The sequence below is a fragment of the Eschrichtius robustus genome, chromosome 7, assembly GCF_028021215.1.
Source record: "Eschrichtius robustus isolate mEscRob2 chromosome 7, mEscRob2.pri, whole genome shotgun sequence".
NCBI classification, from domain to species: domain Eukaryota; kingdom Metazoa; phylum Chordata; class Mammalia; order Artiodactyla; family Eschrichtiidae; genus Eschrichtius; species Eschrichtius robustus.
The window spans coordinates 81,347,478-81,375,055 of record NC_090830.1 but is presented as its reverse complement, the minus strand read 5'-3'; the positions used below and the strand labels follow the sequence as shown (position 1 = coordinate 81,375,055).

Genomic DNA, 27,578 nt, shown 5'->3' with positions numbered 1-27,578 from the left:
GGTCTGCCCCTTGGTGTAAGTGGGGTGTTAAAGTCCCTACTATTATTGTGTTACTGTCAATTTCTCCTTTCATGGTTGTTAGCATTTGCCATATGTATTGAGGTTCTCCTAACATTTATAATTGTTATATCTTCTTCGTGGATTGATCCTTTGATCATTATGTAATGTCCCTCCTTATCTCTTGTAACAGTCTTTATTTTAAAGTCTATTTTATCTGATATGAGTACTGCTACTCCAGCTTTCTTTTGATTTCCATTTGCATGGAATATCTTTTTCCACCCCTTCACTTTCAGTCTGTATGTGTCCCTAGGTCTGAAGTGGGTCCCTTGTAGACAGCATATATATGGGTCTTGTTTTTGTATCCATTCAGCCAGTCTGTGTCTTTTGGTTGGGGCATTTAATCCATTTACATTCAAGGTGATTGTCGATATGTTTGTTCCTATTACCATTTTCTTAATTGTTTTGTGTTTGTTTTTGTGGGTCCCCTTCTTCTCTTGTGTTTCTCACCTAGAGAAATTTCTTTAGCATTTGTTGTAAAGCTGGTTTGTTGGTGCTGAATTCTCTTAGTTTTTGCTTGTCTGAAAAGCTTTTGATTTCTCCGTCGAATCTGAATGAGATCCTTGCTGGGTAGAGTAATCTTGGTTGTGGGTTTTTCTCTTTCATCACTTTATGTATATCCTGCCACTCCCTTCTGGCCTGCAGAGTTTCTGCTGAAAAATCAGCTGATAACCTTATGGGAATTCCTTTGTATGTTATTTTTTGTTTTTCCCCTTGCTACTTTTAATATTTTTCTTTGAATTTAATTTGTGTTAGTTTGATTAATATGTGTCTTGGTGTGTTTTTCCTAGGGTATATCCTGTATAGGACTCTCTGTGTTTCCTGGACTTGGGTGACTACTTCCTTTCCCATGTTAGGGAAGTTTTGGACTATAATCTCTTCAAATATTTTCTCAGACCCTTTCTTTTTCTCTTCTTTTTCTGAGACCCCTATAATTCGAATGTTGGTGTGTTTAGTGTTGTCCCAGAGGTCTCTGAGATTGTCTTCAATTCTTTTCAGTCTTTTTTCTTTATTTTGCTCCTCAGCAGTTATTTCCACCATTTTGTCTTCCAGCTCACTTATTCGTTCTTCCGCCTCAGTTATTCTGTTATTGATTCCTTCTAGTGTATTTTTCATTTCAGTTATTGTGTTGTTCATCTCTGTTTGTTTGTACTTTAGTTCTTCTAGATCTTTATTAAACATTTCTTGTATTTTCTAAATCTGTGCCTCCATTCTCCTTCCTAGATTCTGGATCATCTTTACTATCATTACTCTGAATTCTTTTTCAGATAGATTGCCTATTTCCTCTTCATTTATTTGGTCTTGTAGGTTTTTACCTTGCTCCTTCATCTGTGACATATTTTTTTGCCATCTCACTTTTTTTTTTTTTTTTAATGAGTTGGGTTGTGTTCCTGTCTTACTGGTTGTTTGGCCTGAGGCTTCCAACACTGGAGTTTGTAAGCTGTTGGATAGATCTGGGTTTTGGTGCTGAGATGAGGACCTCCGTGAGACCTTACTCCAATGAATATTCCCTGGGGTCTGAGGTTCTCTCTCAGTCCAGTGGTTTGGACTCGGAGCTCCCACTGCAGGAGCTTCAGCCCAACCCCTGGCTCATGAACCAAGATCCCGCAAGCCGTGTGGGGTGGTTAGAAAAAAAAAAAAAAAAAAGAAACAAAGTAAAAAATAAAATTAGACTAGGCAACTAATAGATATGTTAGAAAGAATATAAAAATAAAAATATAGATGAATCAACAACCGGAAGGTACAACAGTACCACAATAGTAAAAAAGAGGAGGAGGGAAAAGGAAAATTTAAAAAGGGGGAAAAGGCCTTGGCTGTGGAGAGCGGGGCCTAAGCAAGGGTGAGGTTTGGGCGGTGGGCGGGACCAATGCTCAGGACCCACTGGGCTGGAAAAGGCCCTGGGGGCTGTGGGGGGTGAGGCTTAAGCTCAACGGAACATTAGGAGCTCAGACGTGCCCCCCACCCCTGGTCTCAGAGGGCGGGAGACCTCACCTGGGGGCCCAGCAGACTCCCTGGCCCGAGTGGGTGGGGCAGTAGCCCTATGCTCCTCTCCCACTCCTCCCGAGGGCCCCTCCTGCCTGCCTTTCCTGATCTCCCCGGCCTCAGGGGCACCAATCTTGTCTGGCCTCCACTTCTCCTCCCCCCTCAGTCCCCCCATGTCCTACCAGTTCACTTGGAGTTTCCTCCCATCTCCTTGGGCATCAGGGTCCTCCACCAGCGGCTGGCAGGTGCCCTAGTTGTGGGGAGATTGGGGAGATGCTAACTCAGCATCTTCCCACCTTATTTACTTTTCTAGGATGAGGGTTGGAGGCCAGAGTAACCAAGGGATGATTCCTTCCCAGAAATACAGGGAATCAAAATGTATCTCCTCTCCCTCAAAGCACATATTTTCTGAAAGGAATTTTGGCCAGCTTACTACATCATTTGCTTGCTTGCTAATATTATATGATTATAAATCCTGAATACACTGGGGGCAGGTCTCAGATCTCCCTGAGATAATACCTTCTTTCCAACCAACAAACAACCTGGCTCTGTATCTTCAGGGCAAATTTATTAAGGTCCTCTTCCAACTGAAATACATTCTTCTAGGGCTGGGAAGAAAGAGTCCATTCTCTTCATTTTCTCAGACCTCTTCTTTATGGTGGGTAGTGGATATCTATAGAACTCTTAAAGAGTCTTCAAGGACAAAAATATTCAAATTCGATCTTGCCCTGATCTGTGACCCATTCTTATCAGCAAGTGCCTTTTTATTTTAGCATTTTTGACTGAGCTCAGTATTTGAAAGGTGACCTGCTGGTTTACAACACCTCTCACATTCCAACAACCCAGCTACTGAGATGTTGTTCCGAGCTAACTGTTCTTCTACTTTTAAGATCAGATATGACAGTTCCTATAGTAATCTAGTGTGTTCATTGAAGATAACTTTGCAGGATGGCTTCACATGATATTTGTCATTTGGTGTAGCCTAAAAGAAAATTCTCAGGAATAAATAAATGCAGTGAGAGTCTTCCCATCTTAAGTGGGATTGGAAGGCCTATTAGGAGGGCCATGGTAGAGATCCTGAAGACTTAATAATAGGTCTCTGGACCATAGAGGAGGGATTGCTATCCCACTGTCTTTGTTCTGAACATACAAATGAGAAATATCAGAGAAATTTCAGAGAAAGAAATACTAAGAACTAAATAAAGTTCACTCTTTAATGCTTGAAATAGATGGTTTAAAAGGTAAACTCACTTTACAGTAAATTTTGGAATTTCAACTTAGTTTTATTTTCTATCTTGAATCGATAAGATTATTCAGGGAAAATGGCTCCACTGCACAGATAGCCAACTATGCCTGGGACATTGTCCTAATTTTATGCAGTCATTCTTGTAGAAACCCAAATGCCTCCCTGAAAACAGAGGTGCAGAATCTCTATCAGAGATAGAATCTAGACAATGGATATGGGGCAAGATGCATTATTGTATTTCTTATGCTGTAAGCTTGTTAGAGCTGCCTGATTCTATTGTAATTCTTGAGGTTATTGGTAAGGCTCTGCCCGTCCACTGGAGGGGAGGCCTCTGTAGAGGCATCTTTCTTTTCCACTAGTAAACAAGGCAAGAGAGGGTGACTGTAGCTCTGAGAATTCCAGACAAGTTTATTAAGATGCCTCTGAGCTTGAGGCTCTCATCTAAGGAGTGTGGCAGTTGGGAGGTGAAGGTAGGGGTCGGGGAGAGCATCATTGGACAGTTAGTGCAAATACAGTTGTCAAGGCAAGGAGAGAGGGTGTTGTTTAGTATTGAAATCATGTATTCCAGATGCGGGCATTTGGTAGTCAATCTGCTCTGAAGTGACATGCTGCTGAATCTTTAAAGGGCTTCAGCCAGGGAGAGCAAAATCTGATCGGGCAAATTGCTAAAATATTTAAAGTGCAGCCTGTTAAAGCTTTTACTGCGAAGAGCATCACGTCAGAAGTTGTAGTCAGAAAGAGCGAGTAATTGGCTTTCCATCCTCATGCCAGTCAGTCAGCGTGAGGCTCTATTCCTATTCCTTCCTCTTCATTGCCAATGCTAATAACAACACTTCAGGGTGCGTGCATGTGTGTGTGTCTCATGGAGAGACTGGTTAGCTGGTAAAATGAGAATAGAAGGAGTGAGACATCCATAAGAAGGGAGACTAAATCCACAAAATGACGTGAAGTCCATTTTAGAAAAAGGGGAACGGGAGAGAAAGGCAGAATTACTACCTGACAAAGGTCACCTGCGTGTCCAGGGGGTGGTGGTGGTTTGAGGTAGTTATCTTTCAAAGGATGGGTTCTGCAAGCAAAAGAGTGGCCTTCAGTGACAACCACTTCCTCTGCACCTTTCATCTCCTCTGAGATGTAATGCGGGGGGCACTTTCCATTTATAATTTATCACATTTTCCACTTCGGTTTTCCTGTCCTTTTCTCCCCAGGCATGACCCCTTGTTAATTCCCGGCAATGATCAGATTGACAACATGGACTCCAACGTGAAGAAGTACGACTCTACTGGGATGTTTCACTGGTGTGCACCCAAGGAGATAGAGAAAGTCATCCTGGTGAGTGACAGATTGCAGAATTGATGCCATCCGCTTCTGTCCCAGATTATGTTTACTAGGAATGAGATTCTCCTAACTGGATGGTGGGGTGATAGTCCCTGCGCCCGATTATTTTTGACACTTAATATTCAGGACGTATATTGAAACAGCTAGAACTCTCATCAGAACATGACCTGAGAGTGGAATTTTCAATCACTGAATATGTATTGGCTCATTACCATAGGGTGTGAAATGCATCATGGGAGGCAGTATGTACCGTAACTCCTGTGGACATGGCTCTGGGGCCAGAGCCTGCCTGTGCCATTAGCTGTGTGGCCTTGGACGAGTCACTTGAGCCCTTTATACTGTATCTCTTATGTGTAAGAAGATGGAATGAGAATGACCCTAACTCATAGGATTGTAGTGAAGATTAAAACCCATACATTTTAATAAGTTTATAGGACTCCATAAACTTACCTATTATTATTATTATTATTATATATTAAATGCCATGAAGAAATCTGAATGCTACCTGTATTGTCGTTTGTTTATAACAGTGTCATGTGTCCTTCTAGATAATTGATTTGCACATCTGTGATCCTTCTTAGCACACGATGCAGGCAGGCAAATCACATTTGCTGATGATGACAAGGGTGACCATGGTCCACCTTGGGAAGGCTGGGGCTCAGAGCCCCGTTTCCTGGTTGACTCATCTCAATAGCAGCAGTGGGCTTCTTCTGGTCTGTCCCAAGAAGGTCAGCGTAGATAACAATCCACTCTACTCTTTAGACTTGTCCGGTTAACAGCTTCAGGCTTTAATGCCTTCATCGGCTTTCCTACCGTTTATTGTCTTGCTAATCCATGAAAAATGGATTAATAATCAGGAAGTTCAGATGGAAAGGTTCTTTCTCCCTCGTGCTTTCTAATCCCCAGATTGCTGTGGCCTGCCCCTTTCTGTCAACCAGGAAAATCCTATCATTTCTGATGTCATGGCCACCCTTCCTAAGAAAGGACTGTTCCAGTTCCTCAGAATGGCTCTGTGCTCTAATCCACTAGATTTTTCCCTGTGTTTTATCTGAATGTGTGTGTGATTTCTCAATTTAATTTTAATCGAGCATTAAGAACCAGTACAGCTTTGTGCTGGAGGCTGTCTGGGAGGTGTGAAAGTTACAGACAAAAGCACAGAAAGTCAGAATCCTTAGGAAACAGCCCCCGTCCAAGGAGTGCAAATGGTTTTCATCACAAAGCTTCTCCATGTATTTACATTCTGATGTTGTATCTGCCCCACTTTTGCTCTAGGGATATAAACTCATCCTGGTGTTACCCACCTGGGGACAGGTCAAAGGCTTGGTTGGCATAGCGGGATCCCAGGTTTTAATGGCTTGCCTAGATAATCCTGAGGAGTGCAAAGCCCCCTGCCAGCACCAAAGGGTTTAGTGAGGCCGGTTACTACTCCCCTCACCTGAAAAATAACATCGTTTAACAAACCTGTTACATGTTGGGCACTGTTCTTGTTGCTGGGGGTGCAACCCCTGATAACGACTGGTCTCACAGAGCTTCTGTTCTAGTGGGGGCACAGACCAGATCTCCAGGTGGGCAATGAATATGTAATAACGTTTGAGATGTTGATAAAGTGCTATGAAGAAAATAAAGTGAGGTCATAGGCTAGAAAGGGACTGAGAGGTGCTGTTTAGACGGTGTGGCCCAAAAAGCCCTCTCTAAAGTAACCCTGCACAGAGATGAGAATGCTTGGAAGAGCCAGCAACATGGGGATGCTTTCTGGGCACAGGATACTCTCTGCTTTGGGGGTTAGAAAACATGAGATGGCCGTAATCTTGAGGAAATGACCATCTAATTAAAAGATATAAATGTACCATGAAACAATATATTCAAAGCTAAGCGTTTACAAGGCACAAAGTGCTGTTTGAATCTAGTATGTGTTTAAGTGGCTGGGGAAGTCTTACTGGATACAAACAGTTGATCTTGGAAGGGGTTTCTGGCTATTAAGGCCCCACTTGGACTAGGCCTTGAAGAATGTGTAGGAAACTCAAGATACACACATAAGTAGTTTCTCTATTGCGTCTTAAACCTGGCAGAATCAGTCTCTGAATCAAGGCTGAGTCCCAGGAATTGGGATCTTTACCAGGTTCTCCAGTTGATATTGCTGTGGCTGGTCTAAGGATTGGTGTTTTGGTCCCCAGATCTAATTTCCTGTGGTCAGCACCTGTGCCTTGGCCACTCTGCTAATTGATGCCTTCCCTACCTTCCTATTCTAGATTTCCAGCCCCTTTTCTGGACCCGCTTGGTATTCCTCAGGCTTGCTGAAGGGAGCTAGCCTCCCAGATGACCTGGTCAATTAAAATTAATCAGGGCTCCCATCACAGCACATTACAAACTGGTTGACCCTCTGCTGGTGGTTCCTAGGCACACACACTTCCATGCAGCCAAGATAACTAACTCCAGGCGTCATCCATGAAGCAGTGTTGTGGGGTGTGACTCCCTAGTGGGTTCTCCTTGGTCACCATTTGTAAGACATTTTTTATGCCCTCCGTCTGAGATGTCCCTGTACTGTTGCGGAGAGAAACCAATAATGGTGACAGCCCCTGCTTTAGTCTAACGATCAGGGAGTGAAAGCTTGCTTCTCCCTCTCCTTGGGGGTTACTGTAATAACCCTGACATTATCGTGAATTGCAATATTGGCATTTAAACAATCAATACACTGGTCAATTCTAGGGATTAAATCGAGCAGAGTTTGATATGTGCAGGGGACATTCATATGCCTCCCCCAAAAGCATCATAAGCCACATGGGGCCACCCAGACATGCAGTGGGTGGACAGGGAGGAAGAAAGCCAAGGTGGGAGGCGCCAGACCAGAAGGAGGCAGAGAAAGGCGCCCAACTGGCCTCCTGTGTTACTTTCTGCATGAACACAGTGAGCAGAGGGGCCAGCGGTAGCTAATCATGTGCATTTCCTGGGAAGCTCTAACTGGGGTGATTTCTTCTCTCATTTGTCTCCTTTGTAAATACAGGCCTAAAGCTGGGGGAAGGCATGGGTTTGTTGCCCTTGCTGTTCTGATCCTTTTAGTGGCTGTTTGGGAGTCTTCCTCTGATGACTTAACACAGGTGGCCACTCCAGTCATGTCCCTGGAAACCCCAAGGCAGCAGTAGACATTAGTCAGCAAACTCCCTCTGGGAAGGGTCCTATAATAAATAATTTAGGCTTTGCTGGCCATACGGTGTCTGTCACAGCTAATCACCTCTGCTTTTGTAATGCAAGCTGTGACAAAGTGAGAGAGTGGCATGGACATGTATACACTACCAAACGTAAAATAGATAGCTAGTGGGAAGCAGCCGCACAGCACAGGGAGATCAGCTCAGTGCTTTGTGATCACCTAGAGGGGTGGGATAGGGAGGGTGGGAGGGAGGGAGATGCAAGAGGGAGGAGATATGGGAACATATGTATATGTATAACTGATTCACTTTGTTATAAAGCAGAAACTAACACATCATTGTAAAGCAGTTATACTCCAATAAAGATGTTAAAAAAAAAAAAAAGCAGCCACAGACAATACCTAAATGAGTAAGACTGGCCGTGTTGCAATAAAATTTGGTGGAATTTGAACTTAATATAAGTCTCACATATTATGAAATGTTCTTCTTTTGATTTTTTTTTCAACCCATTTTCAAACATAAAAACCAATCTAAGCTCACTGGCCATAGAAAAGCAGGCGGCGGACCAGATTTGGTCCATGGGCCAGAGTTTGCCAGCCCCTGGCTCAGGATATCATGTTCTACCTACTGATGCAGTGATGTCCTATGAGATCCCAATGATGAGTCTAGAATTTGGAACTCATTTCTCGAGCCGAGGCCAGCATGGGTCTGACTGTTTTATCATCATCTCAGCAACAGAAGCAGACAAGACAGCTCATTTTATCACCAATTTCCTGGAAACTAAGACTTCCTTTTCCGAATGACATAAATATTGCTATTCCCTCTTATTTTCCCCCTGAAAGTTCTGCTCCTATGTATGGATGGCATATCTTCCTTAAATCTTTTCTCAGAGAAGGTAGTGATATGTGTGAATATATGTTTGCATGCACGTACTCCACCAATGTAATTTATACACACGTACTCCAATTATAAATATACATGGCATGTATATAACACGAAGAAATTAAAAACATAATAGCACATGGTAAGCACTCAGCAATTGTGTACTTGGTATTTTACACGAGTGATGTTTTCAGTCCTTTTCACAACCCCATGAGGTCTTCTCTCCAATGCCTGTGCCCTTCTCCCTCCGGCAGACTCGAAGTGAAGCCGCCATGACCGTCCTGAGTGGCCACGTGGTGGTCTGCATCTTCGGCGATGTCAGTTCAGCCCTGATTGGCCTCCGGAACCTGGTGATGCCACTCCGTGCCAGCAACTTTCACTACCACGAGCTCAAGCACATCGTGTTTGTGGGTTCCATTGAGTACCTCAAGCGGGAATGGGAGACTCTTCATAACTTTCCCAAAGTGTCCATATTGCCTGTAAGTCCAAGGTCACATTGTCAGTGCTTGCTTCTTCCTTTCATTCACAACAGAAAAATCCCAGATGGATAGAGTGGTTGTGGCTTTGACCGTGCCTCTGCTTCTTCATCTGGTTATGGACCTGAGGACTCAGCCCTTCCCCCGTGCTCTAGTCTAGGAATATCCAAACCCTGGGACACCTACTAAAAGGGATTTGCAGCCAAGTTCAGTCACTCACCAGGCATGGAGTTTAGCTGGTATCAAACGTATTAACCGTATCAGTGTCTATACAGTCTCTCTCTTGCCTACCCAAGCCCAGCGCTTTGCAATATTACAGTACTTACAGCAGAATTTACATGAGGAACTATTTATATCACTTTATTTATGACACTATGAATGCTTGGAGAAATCTTATTTTACCATGTTCTGTTTTTAGCTAAATGTATTTAACAGAGTTCTTCATTTCTGTTGTACAAAAGGCCAACCCCTTCTGCTGGCCAACCCTTTCCTCCCTCCTCCCAGTCATTTAGAAGCCCAGTAATGTTTTCATGAGATTGTGTGTGTGTGTGTATACATGTGTGCACATGTGTGCATGTGATGTTCTTGATCACAAAACACTGGGACCCAAATCTAAAAGGAACAGTTTGGGACTCCACAATTTAATGAGAGGGCATGGGATATGTGATCCGGGAGTCACATAACTAACTACTTCCCGATCGTTAATCAATATGTTTTCCATAAACTTTAAAATAATGGTAGAGCACTGTACATTTCAACCTTTGATATAGTTCTCCAGGTCACAAATCCATGCAAATATCACTTACACTCCAAACGTTTTTCTTGGAAGTTCACATCCCTAAAACAGGAACACAAATTTCATTCTATATTTTAAGAAGTCTGGATTTTTTCCCACTTACAGAGCTGCAATTTGTTATTTCTATTATCCGCTTCTAGAACCTCGGAAATGGAAAAAGAAGAGTCAAGTAATATAATTCAATAAGGAAGACATAAGAATCAATCCACAAGTAATGCCCATTCATAGCTATCAATACCATGTGTCCTAACGTATGCCTGGCTCAGTGGACACTCAATAAATATATAAAGAAGTGAGAAAAATATAGACAGATATCTTTTGGCTGCTGGGCCCCAAATGCACTGACTTAGTGAACACATGTGGTTAAAAATAGTCACCTGCAGAAAAACAGTCATGTACATAAAAGAGCATAAACAGATATATACCTAATTTCAGAAACGTGATAGTTGGGATTACATATTTCCATGATTATTTTCCTACATGTGCTCTTCCACATGGTCCTTGGGAACAATGGACTAGGGTCTAAAAGTATTTTGTAAAGAGCTTATTAGTTTTCTGGGATACAGGATTCTATGTATGTGTGTATGTGTATAGTGTTGGGTGTGTGGGTGTGTGTTTGTTGTGTGTGTTTCCTTCTGTATGCTCTTGTACACATCCACTCATCTGCCTGCATCTATATGAATGAGTTCTCCTATCTGCAGGGCCTTTTCAAACCCTCCAAAATTTATCACACTTGAACACAACATATTGGTACAAAATGGGCCTTCACCTATGTCTCCACATATTTCATTGTTTAAACAGGGCCCCAGATATAGGGCCAGCCCAGAGAAACACAAGGTGTTTCTATGTGTGTCATTTGTATTTCTTGAGTTTTGAATTCATGCGTGTACAGCTGCACAGGGATTTTCTTATATCACAATTACTGGTGGATTCCCTACAAGGTGAAAATTAAAAGAATATGATGTAGGCAATTGAGGCTTATACACTGGTGAAATGATACAGGAAGTTGGTCAGACTTATTTTGTACCAAAAGACCCCAGTAAAAAGGGGGAGACTTCTCATTCTCTCAAAAGATCCTCATCCGGAGCTTGCAATTAGTAGCTTCCCAGCCCCGTAGCACTAAATGCCTCTTCCTCCATAATTCCACTTTGCAGTTACATTTTGGAGGCTGCGAATAGAATCATGACTGCCACCGAGTCATAAAAGAGGGCTGATGGGCTTGATCTCTGCAGCCAAGTCCAATCTTCTCAAAGCCCCCTTTCCAGGAAGGAGAATGAGAGGAAGGCACCCGGAGACATAGGCAGTTGACAGACCCTCTCCCTACACGGTCAGTGAGCTGAAGACAGCTCAGGTCTCCATGAAGGCAAGTCAGAAGCTGGATTCAGGTTGGAGGATCAAGGAGGCTGGTGGCTGGCGGTGAACTCCAAAATGATGCCCTTGGGGCCCTATCACGTGGGATGGCCTGATTAGTTCTTCTCTGGTTCCCCCCGCAAGGACACAGAGCAGGTGGGGGTCATGCCCCTCTCCTCCAACCCTAACCCTTCTATTTGACCAGTGGCTGCATTCTTGGCCTCTGTCATTACCTCCTTGATCTGGGAATTTTTTTCCACTGTTTTTTTGTTGTTATGGGATTTTTTTAAAAATCTGTTTACTGGCTTATTTATTTTTAATTACTCCAGTAATATACAAGTATGTTCTTGTTATAAAATATTCAAACAAAGCAGATGTATATAAAGTCAAAAGCAAACTTTTCCTTCACCCCCAATCTTATTTCCCTCCCTGGGGTAATTACTGTTATTAGTTTAGTGTGTACTTTTCCTGAACTTTCTCTCTGAACGTACGTACATTTATAAATACATTCATACATATATAGTTCTATTCTGTGGGTTTCTTTTTACATAAATGAAATCATACTTTTTGAATTGTCTAGAACTTGGCTTTTTTGTTTATTCGTTTCAATTGCTCCTCTGTCTTGAGATGCTTCCAAGGCAACACCTACATGGAGAGGTCTTTCAATCCCTTTACCTGCTGCATAGACTTCCGTTGTATATATATATATCTGATAGTGTATTTAACCATGCCTCTGTTCTTGGACAGTTAGGTGATTTCCTTGTTTTTCTCTTGCTGAAAATATGCATTAAAATCATACACCTGAAGCTTCACCCCTTTCCGTATCCCCTTTGCAAGATGCACATTAATTCCACTCGCTCCCACATCCTCCAAACTCAGCCCCACCTCATCACACCGTGCTCCCTGGCTATTTCGTCTTGGCTGCCTTGGGAATTCTAGTTGGAGCTGCTGTCTTTTTGCCTGAGACAGAGGTGACCTGCTATTAAATAAACAGGCATTTGAAAGCCACCCCCTCGTTACATTCTGAAAGCCAGAGGTTGCCACAGGACAGTTACTTAAATCAAGACAATTTCCAGGCAGGAGGAAGATATAGAACCGTGGCATAATTCCTCTCCCTCGTTAGTTAGTAATAGCTTGATTGAGTATCGAGAGCGACCCTAAAATGCTGCCATCAGCACCGACTACCCTTTAGATTAACACACAACTCCTATTCCCTTGAATGTAGTTAGGCCAGCTTAATGTCAAGGCGTAAAAAAGATACTTGTTAAATAATTTCCCAGAGCTCCGGCTCAATCTTTAATTTGTTTTTATTCTTTCCCCCCCCCCTTTCCCTCTTGTTCCTCAGTCTCACTTTTGCTTCTCCTTTTTTTTTTTTCTCTCTTTCCTCTATGCCAAAGGGTACGCCGTTAAGTCGGGCTGATTTAAGGGCCGTCAACATCAACCTCTGTGACATGTGCGTTATCCTGTCAGCCAATCAGAATAATATTGATGATACTTCGCTGCAGGACAAGGAATGCATCTTGGCGTCACTCAACATCAAATCTATGCAGTTTGATGACAGCATCGGGGTCTTGCAGGCTAATTCCCAAGGTAAGGGCAGCCCCTCTGCTGTGCCTACGGGGGACAGGGGCTGGCAAGAGGGATATCCTTCACTCCGTAATCCAGAGAGGCTCGCATCAGCCTGCCTGGTAGAGAAACACACCGTGGCTGCCGTGGCTTTCAAAGGGGCATCTGCTGCCTCTTCTTGCCAGCCGGGGCAGTGGGCTTGAGACCCTAACACCCACGCTGTCAGTAGGCTGTCTTCCCCAAAACTAATCCAGCCTTTAAATGCCACCCCCTCAGCCTTCCCAAACAGTGGCTTTAGGACCAGGGCCGCCAGCTAAATGTCAGAGCACTGAGATGATGCTGGCTGAACAATCCCCCGCGTTTCTCCCCAGCATCTGTTTTTGCCATTGACCTGTGTTAAGCTTTGCCGTTGTTACAGCTGCATGGGGGTGTTGAGCTTTGCGTTGTTATCGGCTGACCAAGGGACAGTGGTCTCTGGAGGGTGGGGGGGGGGGGCGTATACGGACACTGAAAGTCATTTCGCAAAAGGTGACACTTGTCAGCCCATGCGTTCTCTATAGGAGGCATGACAGCGTTAAATGACACACATCTGCCATCTCTGCTCTGCCCTGATCTTCCCTGTCATTTGCTCTGGGATCCTGGGCAGATGGTTCCAAGTAAAGATGTTGTCCAGGAGTCTCAGAGAGGCAGCACTGCAAAAATCCTGCAACAAACCACCTCACTAATCGGGGCCTTGGCAGGATGGGATGTGAAGCATTTTCCGCCAAGTAACACCTCTGTGTGGGTTTGCCATGAACTGTAGGATCATTGTCATAGGCGGTCTACTGGATAGGTGGCATCGGGTGCCGGATAGGGACCTGAATGCCATCATTCCAGGAGTAAAGATAGAGGGCGTACAGCCCACAAAAACTGTAGCCGCTGGGCTATGAAGCACCATCTTACTGATATGATAAAGCTTAGCTCGATCCTGCCGCCTAGACCTACGTGCTACATTATCTTTTGCCAACTCAGCACGACTCCCACCTCCTTCTAAGGTCCCCTCGACGTTGCAGCGAAGCCAGAAACAATCGTTTCTAGAAGCCCCTTCTCTGCCTGGTTCTGGGCTGGAGGCTGCCAATGAGAGAGGGACACTAGGACGAGGTCTGGAAAGTGGAAGAGAAAAACAGTCTTGATTTTTGGAGGCAGCTGCAGGGTTCAAAGCGGCTCTCAGGGGAAGCTTTGAGAACCACTGGCTTTGCTGCTAGAGATGGAGACTGGTGTGTGGGCTTCCCCGAGGGTCCTGCGGTTCACAGCACCTTCTGGTGAAGTTCAAGAGAACCTTCCCCTTGGTGCTGCAAGTGAAATGGCTAACGGTGGCCTCTTTTTGAGTTTTGCTCCTCCAGCCCTGCCCATGGCTGTGTCAACCTCTAATTTTCATCGTACCTGGAATAGAGTGGCTTCTATTCTTGACATAACCCTGGCTGATACAGCCTGAAGCTTGGTTTTGACATCTCCACTCCAGCCTCCTCTGCCTCCCCCACACATCTAAATCTTGGTCTCCATTTGCTCAGCGGTGCCCGCAGGACAGAGCAATGCGCCGAGGCCCTAAGAAAGGAGCCTTAACTCTTTCCTGCGTCCTGCACGACCTGCTCAGGGAGCCGAGGTGACAAAGGATGGGAGGAGACAGTTAGCTGGCCTTCTTGGAGGGGGAAGAGGCAAGCTAGCTTTCGGTTCCTGCCCCTAAGTACTTGATCTTCACTGTGTGTCTTCCCACCCACACCCCAGCATGGGCATCACCCAGGGACTGTTAGAAATGCAGACTCTCATGCCACACAGACCTACCGGGTCAGAATCTGCATCCTAACAGCGTCCGTGGGTGATTCGTGTGCACTGCTTTAAGGCACAATAAATCTTTACGCTAACAACACTGGGTCCAGTGAACGCACTGACCAACCCCATTAGATGCGCCTCGTCTTCTGGCAGGAGCTAGCAGAGGAAATGGAAAGAAGTAGAAGCAGGGGAAGTGCTCCCTCCAGGTGGAGACGGAACCGAATAGGGGGTGGAGGGGCAGGAAAAGACTCCCTTTCCCCAGCATGCCTGTTTCCTCGCAATTCAATAATCGTGATTTTCAAGGTCCTAGATTAGAATCTCAACATATAATATAGTCACATATGCATCCGACATAGGTGTTCCTTCCAGCTCTCTTAAACCTCATCCCAGCCTGTCAGATCCTTTTGATGGCCAAACTGGTAAAAAATGCTTCCCCTCCCCTCTTCAAACACTTACTCGATTCTCAAAAGCCTTCTTTACTGTTTTTATCACAGGAATAAGCAAGAATAGTAGGTCTTGGAGGGAGAGAAGGAAGAAAGGGAAAGAGAACTCATTTTTTCCTGCAAAAAAAAAAAAAAGGGCTCTTATTTTGTGCACACACACACACACACACACACACACACCAGAAGGGGCAGAGGATGTGCTCTATGGCCGGTGGTGGTTTTCAGAGACTTCTGGTTGGCAGTGGAGTGGAGTGGAGTGTACATCCCCCAGTAGCCAGCAAGCATTCTGTTTGGCTCTCAGTGAGAGACTGTCGAAGCTGTAGCCCCACTGAGTCCATATTTCCCATCGTTTTCTTACTCTGTCTGCTCCTCTCTTGTCCTTGGTTTCTAATACTCCCCTTTGGTGACACTGACCTTCCAGAAAGCAGTGGTCCAGTGACGGCCACCAACACGGGAGGTTGCTTCCTCCCCGATGGGTGAGCGTTGTAAGTTCACCTCTGGCTGCTCGCTGTACAGCCCACGCCTCAGGTTCGTCCCAGTCCGTGGGGTCAGATGGACGAGCTGAGATTCCCGGCTGCTCCCCCTCCTTGAGACCCTTGTGACCCACCGGAACGCCCACTGTCCTCAAATACTTCTGTTACCCTTCATCTGGGCATTTGGCATGACCAAACTCCAAGTGGATTGGAATTACGGAATACAAAATGGATTTCGTCTTACTATTTTCAGTTCGGGGAACAAATCTAACTTCCCCATGAGAGGTAACTACAGAGATTTCTGGCCACTGACACCCCACCTTTCATCACTCTTTATTCTGTAGTCCTCATGAAACCCATTCCTTTGTTTTGTCTCGAGAGCTCTGTTACCATCTCTCCAGAATACAGCAGGACAGAACTGTGGACCCAGGACAGATGTGTGTACTCTTGGGCCAGAGTATTCATGCAACCTTATGGCGAGTTGTTCTAACATGAAGTGAAACAAGAAAATGTGTCTTAACATTGAGGAGGTAGAGCCTTCACTGGGATTTGTGTTCAGACACTTGCCACTGCATGTTATTTGCTCTCCTAGACTCACAAAACCTCTTTTCCCTCTTGTCTTTTCACATTCCCTTTTAGTGTCACTGTTCTAGCCCACATGGTGTCAGGACTGGCCCAGCCTAGGGATTCTGGACCAGATACTTTCTGAAAAGATCTGAAATGTGATGGCTGATTGTCAAAAACAATTACAGAGAAAGGTGGCATACCCCATGCTGGACGGTATATCCGATGTGACAGTTGGGTCTATGAGATGCAGTTTTAATATACAGCAGGCAAGACTGCAGTGACAATTATATAAAGCAGGTGAAGCCACTTCTTGCTGGTCAGCAAACATCAGCTCAGAACCACTTTACAGCTCTTTACCAGTAACTAAGTGCCTTTATTTACAGAGCGCCTGTCACTTCCCTTTGGCTGGAGAGCTGGTGTATTATTTAGCACGCATTTATCTGGGGAAAACATTTCAATTTAATTCAGCTGGTACAACGGTGGCTCGTGCCAGACTGTCTCCCTGTGGTTCTAAAAGACAAGAACTGAGTCAGATCTTGGAAAGACGGGTGAACAGAGGGAGGAAGGGTCTATTCTCAGAGAGCCACTTGAATCAAAACCTGAAAGGAAGGCTCATGCGATTGAGTTTCCCATTATGCTTTTTTTGCTGTTGAAGTGTGATGGTTGATTTACAATGTTATATTAGTTTCGGGTGTATAGCATAGTGATTCAATATTTTTATAGATTATGCACCATTTAAAGTTACTATAAAATATTGGCTATATTCCCTGTGCTGTACAGTGTATCCCTTGTAGCTTATTTATTTTATACATAGTATCAAAAGTTTGTATCTTTAATCCCCTACCCCTATCTCGTCCTTTTCCCTTCCCTCTCCTGACTGGTAACCACTGGTTTGTTCTCTGTATCTGTGAGTCCGTTTCTGTTTTGTTACATACATTCACTTGTTTTATTTTTTACATTCCACATATAAGTGATAACATACAGTATTTGCCTTTGTCTGACTTATTTCACTGAGCATAATACCTTCTAGGTCCGACCATGTTGTTGCAAATAGCAGAATTTCATCCTTTTTTATGGCTGATATTTGTGTGTGCGTGTGTGTGTGTGTATGTGTATATACGCCACATCTTCTCTACCTACTCATCTATTGATGAACACTTAGGTTGCTTTCATATCTTGACTATTGTAAATAATGCTGCTGTGAACACTGGGGTGCATGTATGTTTTTGAATTAGTGTTTTCGATTTCTTCAGATATATAGCCAGGAGTGGAATTACTGGATCATGTGGTAGTTCTAGTTTTAGTTTTTTGCCATTATGCTTTTATATTGAGTTATGAAATCAGCATTTATAGTTTCTTCCTGCTTAACCTTCCAGTAAGGGTAAGTCTTAAGGGAAAGAAAGAGGAATAAGTGAGTGACCACTATGTGTCAGGCACTATAGCACGCAGGACACAAATGGCTACCATATTGGACAGTGCAGGTCTAGAGCATAGGCTTACTGCCTTGCTAAGGGTTTGGATTTATAGGAAGATGATGATTAAATCCATCTTTTAGAAAGATAGCAGACAAAAATATGAGCATGGTTTAGAGGTGGAAAGAGATGGTGGCATGAGCTATATGAGAAGACTACTGCAGTGGACTAGAAGGGATGAGATGAGGGCCGACAGGACAACTTAGTGATGTTAGTTGTGAGGACAAGACAGAAATTGAGATAGATTTGAAATAGAATAGCTGTTGAAGACTAGTTGGTGGGAAGGAGGTATGGATAAGCAAGGGTGAGGAATTGGGAATGCGTTTCGAGGTTGGCCACGGGGTGGATGTAAAAATGATTAAGTTCGCAAAGGACCCAGGAGGAGAAACAAGCTTGGGGCAGAAGGTAAAACAATTAGGTCCTGGTTCATTTGAGTTGAAATTTTCTGGAGAATATCCAGTGAGAAATAAGAACGTATGGTTACAGGGATAAACTTAGGTTTGAAGCTATAGACTCAGAGGTCGTTGGTGATGGACAGTGTATGGGCCTTGAGAGTGGATATTTCCCAGGGAGACAAGGCAGGGCAACTAAGAGAAAAGGGGCCATTGTGGAACCTTGGGAAACAACAACCTTGAAGGGACAAACAGAGGAAGAGAATCCAGTGAGAGGGGCTGAGGACACAGATTTTGGGGGGTAGGAGTGGGTGGTATGAAGGTAAAGGAGAAGAGGGTTGAATAAATTCCAGAGTCGCGATCTAAGATGTATCCTAATTATTTCTCGCTGTGTGTGTTTTCTTGAGCAGACTCTGAGCTCTTTGAGAGGCAAAGACTCTTCCTTATCTTGCTAATCTTCGTGTCCCCAGTCCCTCTAGCGCAGGACCTGACACAGAGTTGGCATGCCAGAAGAATTTGCTGGGCTGAACTGATTTGAAAGGACACAGTGATTAGCACTGTCAGATACTGCAGACAAGTCAAGTAGATGAGGGCCTAAAAATGGCAACAGTGCATTTGACTCTCAGGAAGTTCCCAGTGATCTTAGCAAGAGCAGCTGAGTAGCTTGTTGCCAGCAGAAGCGAGCAAACCTTAATGGGAGGTGAGAATTGGAGATCCTATATTACTCTTTCAAGTGCAGATAGGGAGAGAAATAGGATATTTCAGAGGAGCTCGTCAAAGAAAGGATTTCCTTTTTGTTTTTAGAAGAGGGAGAAATGCACCATATTTGTTGGCTATGGTAGGCTAGGGTGAAGCCCCATAGAGGGGCAAAGTTTGAAGCTACAGGAGAGAGTTGTTAAACAATAAAGGAGGAACCAGAGAGAAGCAGGAGAGACGATGTGTCCTTTAAAAAAGAAGGAATGATCCTTGTTCCTCTGAGTCAGAGGGCTGGATGGGGAAGATGAAGCTGGAGGAAAGTTCAGTCTGATGGCTCCTCCTTTCTTCATGAAGCAACCAACTTGGCTTTCCTTGAGGAGTTAAGTGGGCCAACTGGGACAGGGAACTGATGTGGTAAAGGTTCAGAGCAGACACCATGGGAACCACATAAGGAAAGGACTGGATTTAGGTGAAAGCACCGTGAGCATTGGTGAGGACCAGCTGGGGTTGGAACCATGCTAAAACCAGTCAGCACTGCCCTGCAGTTTTCTCTGCAGTGCTTTGCAAAAAAGCACAGAAACTAGAACTTGGCTTTAGCTTGGGATGGAGATTCGGAGGAGGCAAAGGATTCCGTGGTGCTGTTGAGAGAATTTTAAAATGAGTGTCCCGGGGTCTAAGACGGTAGGTGGAGAAGTTAAACCAGAGTTGGGGCTTCTAGGCAGAGAGGCCAAAAACGAAGCAAGAAATAAATCTCTGCGAGGTCAAAGAACGGGCACGTGGAGTAAAAGAGTGCCAAAGGGTGGGAGGTTTGATTAGAGAGAGGATGTGATGACCTCAGAGGATGAAATATTCCTTGCAGAGCCAGAACAGATCTTGGTCATGTTCACGCTAAAACAGTTCTTCTCCACAAGGACTCTGAGCCCAAAGCAGAGCCCATCTGTTCACCACCAGCACCACCACCACTACCATGACCGGCACCACCACCAGCACCACCACCAGCAACCATAATAATAATGCTTATGCTTCATGAATGTTTCCTGCTGTTATGTGGTAGGTATTTTGTCAACCAAAACAACAGGCATTTCTTAGATCACTGGTTTTCACCTTGCCTGCACATTGTAATCACTTGAGAAATGTTAAAAAAATATCAACGCCTGGGTTGCCCCTTAGCAGTTGTGACTTAGCTGGTAGGGGGTACAACCCGGGCATCAGGAGTTTTCGAAGTTCCCTGATGGCTCCCAGGTGCAGCCAGGGTTGAGAACCACTGCCCAAGGTGGTCCTCAGAGGACGTGTATGAAGTAAGAGGGTTACTATTTTGATTTTAAAGAGGAAGAAACTGAGGCTTTGAGAAGCTAAGTAATCATTTTAACCTGAGTCTTCCTGGCTTCCTGGGAATCCTCACCTTTAAATCATTTTGCTTCTTTATAACAATTCTGTTATTTAAAAACCTGTTGGTCTACCTTCTTCCTTTCATATTTTTGTGGCTGATCATTAGCTTTCCCAATACTGAAAATCCTTAAGTGGAGAAAAGGGGTAGGGGAAGGCAGTGGGAAACCAGGCTCTGACTTTTGCCCAACTGGCTACGTTTGTCATCTTGTTTCTGTCATATGTCTCAAGGTGATAAGTAAAGGATATGAGTTGCCCTGTGGACAGGCCTTCTCCTTCTTCTTCTTTTTTAGCAGATATTCATTTTTAATTATTATTTATTTATTTATTTAGTTTTGGCTGTGTTGGGTCTTCGTTTCTGTGCGAGGGCTTTCTCCAGTTGCGGCAAGCGGGGGCCACTCTTCATCTCGGTGCGTGGGCCTCTCACTGTCGCGGCCTCTCTTGTTGCGGAGCACAGGCTCCAGACGTGCAGGCTCAGTAGTTGTGTCTCACGGGCCTAGTTGCTCCGCGGCATGTGGGATCCTCCCAGACCAGGGCTCGAACCCGCGTCCCCAGCATCGGCAGGCAGATTCTCAACCACTGCGCCACCAGGGAAGCCCCAGGCCTTCTTCTTGACCACAGCTTTTGAAAGGTGGCAGGGCTGAGAGCCAGCACTACACGGCTATTAAACAGCAATGCTGCCCACCTTCAAAGCCAGCACGTTGGGCTTCCCTGGTGGCGCAGTGGTTGAGAATCTGCCTGCCAATGCAGGGGACACGGGTTCGAGCCCTGGTCTGGGAGGATCCCACATGCCGCGGAGCGACGAGGCCCGTGAGCCACAACTACTGAGCCTGCGCGTCTGGAGCCTGTGCTCCGCAACAACAGAGGCCGCGACAGTGAGGGGCCCGCGCACCGCAATGAAGAGCGGCCCCCGCTTGCCGCAACTAGAGAAAGCCCTCGCACAGAAATGAAGACCCAACACAGCCAAAAATAAATAAATAAATAAATAAATTTATTTAAAAAAAAAAAAAAAAAAAGCCAGCACGGAGTTCCTCCCAGACCCTGGGTCTCTTCAAGAAGATGGCGCTGGTGTGTATCCATGCCTGGGCTAAATTTGGATACTGGTGTTAGGGTTCCTCTCTTGTTCTTTTTCCTGTTATATGCTCTGCATTCATCTGATGCATGCTACCTGTCCTGAAGGTGTCAGTCCAATTCCATGAACATTTACTAAGCATCTGTCATGTGCCCAGACTGTGCACGGCAGACACTGCTGGGGAGTCAGGGGTCATAAAGCACATTCCCGGTCTTTCCAACCTCCTAGGCAAATAAGTAACTCTGCTTCGGAATGCTGGTTGCTTCCCATGGGAGAATTACCATCTGTGGAGGCGAACACTAGGGACAGGAAGAGAAAGAGAGTGGGTTTGAGAGACTCTCTGGGAAAAAAGCAGAGGATTTCAGCAGTTGGAAACAAACAGATCTGGCTGCAGTCAGAGAGCAGAACAGAGGAAAAGGGGCAGAGGTACATGGGGACATGTTTGAGGGACAGCAGTGAGTACAGTTGGGCAGGAACACAGTGTGTGTGTCAGGCAGCAGGGGGACAGAAGGCTGAAGTGTGGGTTGGGCATTGAGAAACTTTTTCTTTTTTGTAGTTAGGAAGCTGTAAATCATTTTTTATGAGTCTGTGAGTTAGGAAGCTGTAAGTAATTCAGTGGGCACCAGAGAGCTACGGAAGGTTTCAAAGCAAGAGAGTGATGGGGTTGGACCTGAACTTTAGGAAGATTGACCTGGCAGCCCAGTGAAGCATTGTTCGGAGTGGGAAAGAAGAGGATGCAGGGAAACTGGGTAGGAACAGTGGTTACCCAGGAGGAGACCAGGAACCTGGAACTGGAAAAAGAAGGGGAGGGTCTAGGGTAAGATGGGTAGGTGTAAAACAGACTGTGTGAACGTGAGCTTCCTTCCCGGTAATGGACGACAGTGGCTGCTCGTGGGAAGAAGCCTGCGGAGAGGAGGGGCTGGCTGCAGGACGAAGCAGTGTTGGTTGTGTTGGGTTTCAGTTATGATCCATTTCCCCACGGACTTGGTGGAAAAATCCAGGTGAACCTGAAAAAACAGATGGGTGGAGATGAAGTCCTGAATCCAGGAGAGGGTCACGGTTAGAGATCCGCCCCGTTGCCTGTGCTCTAGGGGCCGAGAAGAGCCTCAGGGGAGAGGATAAGGAAAGGGAGTTGAACGGCGGAAGTCTGGGGAGCATCTTGGAAAGGACAGAGGGAGCCATTGGTGCAAGCCACCGAGCCACAGCTGAGCTGAGTTCCCAGCGCTCCTGGGGAGGGAGGAGCATGTGTCTCAAACTTTGAGACAGATGTCTGCTGCCTGCTTTCTCTTGCCTCCTCTAAATTAATTTGTCTATATTTTATGCCTCTTTACAACCACAAGTTTAAAAAAATTATAGTGGACTTACATAAACACACCAACAGGCACACAAGCACAAGACACACGTACACACACACACACACACACACACACACACACCTTAGTTCCTACAGCCCTCTGTGACCGTCAGGCACAGTTACACTAAGTGATGCCCACATATAAGCAGACGCTCTCCTTTGTCTGAATTTCAACAAAGGTTAAGAGCCTCAAGCAGGGAATGACATTTTTCTTTGGAAGTATGGCTGTAGTCCTTGGAGAGACAGCATTAATTGGGGGCATAGGGTACATCCTGAAGTCTGAGATAGCTTTTACTGTTTCAGGGAAGAAAACGTGACTTCTGTTTTATGTATGGGGGAGATCATGTGAATTAAGATCTCTAAATTATATTGGATCACAGAAGTCAGGATTCAAAAGGGCCTTCCTAAACTGGAACCTTGGGACAAAATCCATGGGATGGAATGGAACGAAGACTGCTGAGCATTAAGTTTCAAATAATTACTCAAGACAGGCTGGATAAACCTTGCTGATAGAGGTGTAATTTATTTGGAGCAGTGATTGTTTCATCCTGGCCAGTCTGAGAGGGAGTGCGTCAAGATCTATGAAGATTTGAAGGAAGGCATTGACAAACAGGCAGTGCTGCCAAAGGGGGCGACCAGAATGGGGAAATGCTTGGACTACGTGTCACTGGCCCAGCGGTTAAGAGAACGGGGCTAGGAGACCAAAAGGGCCATCTCCTCCATTGAACAAAACCAGGATCGATGGCTAATGATTAAGGAAAACCAGATTTTAATCCCACATAAGAAAGGCTGCCTAAACACGTAGTGGGCGTCCTATCACCGCATGACTGTTTGCCAAATGGAAGATCCTGGCGTGACCTTTGTGATGGCGGGGAAAGTAGATGAGAGGAGTTCTGTGGTCCGTTATAACTGAGGGTCTCTGGTATTTTCTTGATTCTGATGACATAGAGCTCTGTGTTTTAGAAGATCTACATTCTTACTCCAGAGGGAGAGCTATGCTGTTTGGCGAAATTGGGGGTCAAAATGGGTCTTTTAGTGGAAACTTTCACATCTTTCCAGAATGGCATTGTCTTTGTGTCTAAGATGGGGAGTGGCCTGCATTGGGGTGAGCAGCTGCACATCTGGCTTTTCCATTAATTTGACAGACCACCCCCATCTTCAACTCCCATGTCACCCCTCAACACCTGCCCTTCCCAGTTTTCTCCCTTCCTCCTCTCCCCCAAGCCTCACCCCCTGCACACCCGGGCTGCTCTCACTTGCAAACATACCTATACACATATCCTACACACATTGTCCCTCCCTGAAATCAGAGAAGCCTTTTTTCAGCTGCTCCCATATAACATTTCATTACCACAATATTCTCTCTCAATTCTGAGCCGGTGGTGGGGGAGAAGCCATTCCTCTTTATACCCACCGAACGAACAAAGCTCAGCGCTAAAATATTTTTCTTCAGTTGTAACTGAAAGGGCTGTTGGCTTCCATCCCAAAAACCAGAAAGACAATTATACTTAACTGTTTAGAGATTTATAAGTACCACACTGGAGTGGCCTCTAGGTAGTAACTTTAGATACCCAGCCCAATAACTTTCTTTTATTGGTTTGTGATTTAGATCTTATTTTCAGTCCTCTATAATAAGAGGAGTACATTTCATTAAAAGAGCTTACTAAACAATAAAGAAAATCTGGCTTAGGGCTCCGAGCGGGTCTCAGGTACAGAAAGGGGTCTGCCCTGTTCCGTTTCTTCTGCAGACATCATGAGACGGATCTGAGCACAGTGAGGTAGCTGTATTTCAGCAAAGCAGCCATTGCAGCCGTTTTCTAAATGACTTCAACTTGGGAGATTTTTTCCTACACAGCATATTTCACCACATGAGAGATGCTCTGACGACTGCCATCTACTAGTCTGGCAATAGATTCCCAGTGAAGGAAACAAGGAGAAGCAACCACCGTCACGACAATAGCTGTAACAAGAGACTGAGGAGTGAGGGCTACTTTCTGAACCCATGGAGGTTTTTAGGCCCTCCGTAAATGGAGGTCTAACCAGGGGAGTGGATTGGGGAAGAGAAGGTAAAAACGGACAATATCACCTATTCCTTCCAATGGCCTGCTTAGCAGAATTCACTTCTGCTGTGCCCAGCTTGGGACAACTGCAGTGAGAGGAAATCTGAGCTTCAGAGACAGAAAACAGATGTGGGGTGGAGTTGGGGTGGGACTGAGCTCATTGTCCCAGCGTCAGGCTTTCATGAGCTGCTCTGCTACTCGAAGTTCATGTGCCTAGTTAAGGCTCCTTTTAAAAAATTATAATTCCCCCTTTTTCTTCAGGTGAGTCATGCACCAGGCACATTCATAGACAATATTTCATTTAATCTCCCCGATAAGCTACTCAGGCAGAGGTGACTTATCTCCATTTTACAGATGAGAAAACTGAGGCTCAGAAAAATTCGGCAACTTGTCCAAAGTCTCTTAGCTCAGATCCCCAAACTGTCTGCTTCCAAAGCCTTGTGCTTTTCTCACTACATCAGTCTGCCGCATAAAAGAGAACAAGTGTTACTGTGGTGAAAACGGGCCTGAATCTATACATCTGCTTTTCAGGGTCATGGAAGCATCCCTGGGGACAAACGTTCAGTGAAAGGAAAGCTCTCAAGGCATGCCAGACTCCCAAACTGCTTCTTGCAGTCAAGGGCTGACTTTGTTTTGAATATTTTTGTCTCTGGGCATCCCTGTTTTGTGGGTCCCTTACCCTCCCCACCCCAGCAGTCAGAGACACTAGGATCCTCTTGGTCCCTGACTTCATTGCTACGACAACCATACAAACAACAGCAGAGCTGGGAGAAGAGTTTTGCTTAGCTGCCTCTGTGAACAGTATAATTGCTTGAGCTCTTTTTCCCCCTGTTAATATAGACTTGATTTTGGAGCTGCCAAAAAGAGGGTGGAAAGTTTGAGACCCAGATATCGCTTTCTTTTGTTCAGAAACTTATAAAATATTTCCAGGTTTTATCTCCTCGTCCCACTTTCCAGGTGGAAGTTTCCATGGAAGACAGAGAATGAACAGACCACTCTAGCCCTCAAAGCCTAGGACTTCAGGCTGTATGTTATGCTCAGAAAAATGGTCCAGATAAATTGCCCTGTGGGAGGAAAGTGCGGTTGTATAAGCAGAGGAAGGTGAAAGAAATCTTGTCATCCCACAGACTCTCTGAGGCCCCTGATGAGATTCCAGATAAGGATCCAACAGCTCTTTTCCTGAGCGTCAGTTTAGGAAAGTTGCCTGAGGTTAGTCCCTGCTCTTTCCATGGTCCATGCCATCATGACACTAAGGACATCGATAGGCAGAAGTGACACAGATGTGTAGAATAAGTCGTGTGGCACAAGTTGAATGCACATATTTAACGATATGGGATCTGGAACATTCCAGAGTACCTTGCAAAATGCATGGTGTGGGTCACTTATAATTTGCTGAGACATGAATGTGATCCATGTGCTATGAAGATAGCACGCATGCCTCAAGCCAGCAAATGAGCCTACAGACCATCCAGTGTATTTTTGTCTTTACCCTTCCTTTTATAGGTGAAAACTCATGTGAAGTCCTAAAACCTTTATTTCCCTTTAAAAAAAAATGGCCCTGCAAAGAAGCCAACTGATTTATAAATGACTATAGTTCTGGACTGATAGAATATTTAAGGGTATGAGTGGTTATACTTCATGGAATTCTGGAGGAAATTATTCCCCCAGTTCTTGAAAAGCAGTATAGTAGTCCTGGAGTGTCTTATCACATATCTCCTGTAAAGAATTACTACTGGATATTCTTTTTTTTTTTTTTTTTTTTTTTTTTTCAAGCAAACCCCCGTTCCTCTCTGGGCCTCTGTTTTTTGTTTGTTTGTTGGTTTGTTTTGTTTTTTAATAAGATGGAGATAACTGTTGTCCTGGATGACCTATAAAGTACCTGGCCAGAGCTAACATTTGATGATTCCATAGTTTTCTGGGAGGACAGTTTTGTTTTGTTTTGTTTTAATTTTATTTATTTATTTGTTTATGGCTCTGTTGGGTCTTCGTTTCTGTGCGAGGGCTTTCTCTAGTTGTGGCAAGTGGGGGCCACTCTTCATCGCGGTGCGCGGGCCTCTCACTATCGCGGCCTCTCTTGTTGCGGAGCACAGGCTCCAGACGCGCAGGCTCAGCAATTGTGGCTCACGGGCCTAGTCGCTCCGCGGCATGTGGGATCCTCCCAGACCAGGGCTCGAACCCGTGTCCCCTGCATTGGCAGGCAGATTCTCAACCACTGCGCCACCAGGGAAGCCCACTACTGGATATTCTTAAGTGCCACATGGATGTCACCACACAGTGTGTTATAAGAAGGCAGAATTTGCTTTGAGCTGCAGTGGTCCAGAGGTGGGGGTAGCTCCAGAGTAAGTGGAGTTGAATTTGAAAATAGGTATGATTATTGTAAGTAAAGGGGCTACAGGCAGATGGAAAGGGCTGGGGCAGAGTGAGGAAGGCCACACAAGCAGGAAAGGCCAAGTTTATTCATGACAGGCACTTGGCTATGTGTCTACTAATGACATTGCTGAGGGACTTAAGGATCTCAGGGTGTCAAAGGAAATGATTGTAGGTGAGGTCACTGTTAACTTGGATAGACCCTCAAAGAATGGCCTTTTCTGTCATCTTGCTGACCTTCCCACTCCCACCAACTGTCAGAAATATACTTAAATGCTTAGCATAGCACCTCACACCTAGTAGATGCTTAGTAGGGGTTAGTGGAGTGAGCAAATAAATGGTTTCATCCCCATATCTGTTGTTTGCAGTCTGTTCTGTCTTAGTTTGCCCTCAAATGAGATAAAGCAGTTCGATTCCTTTATTAAATACCACATCCTTTCCTTCCAGGCTTCAGTCACTCTCCATTCATTTGGTAGCTGGGTACTGGGCAAGGGTCCCAAAGATGGAAGACGCTGAAGTTGTCAGTAGGAGCCATGGTCAGACTTGTCCCAGAATTCTCTAGTGCAAATCATCCCAGCCCCTTAACCTTTGCTAATAGCTCCTGATCGTCAACATTTTACTGGCCTCGTCACAGGTATATTGCACAGTACCAG

General features: G+C 45.0%; 1 protein-coding gene across 9 annotated transcripts in view; it reads left to right on the top strand.

Annotated features, from left to right (window-relative positions):
- Positions 1–27,578, top strand: part of KCNMA1 (potassium calcium-activated channel subfamily M alpha 1) — a 745,622-nt gene that overhangs the window by 668,050 nt on the left and 49,994 nt on the right. For all 9 annotated transcript variants that reach the window (XM_068547964.1, XM_068547957.1, XM_068547956.1 and 6 more), the window contains 3 exons: positions 4,492–4,615; positions 8,901–9,125; positions 12,666–12,858. In XM_068547964.1, the coding sequence (XP_068404065.1) occupies positions 4,492–4,615; positions 8,901–9,125; positions 12,666–12,858 (542 nt within the window). The remainder of the gene's footprint in view (positions 1–4,491; positions 4,616–8,900; positions 9,126–12,665; positions 12,859–27,578) is intronic.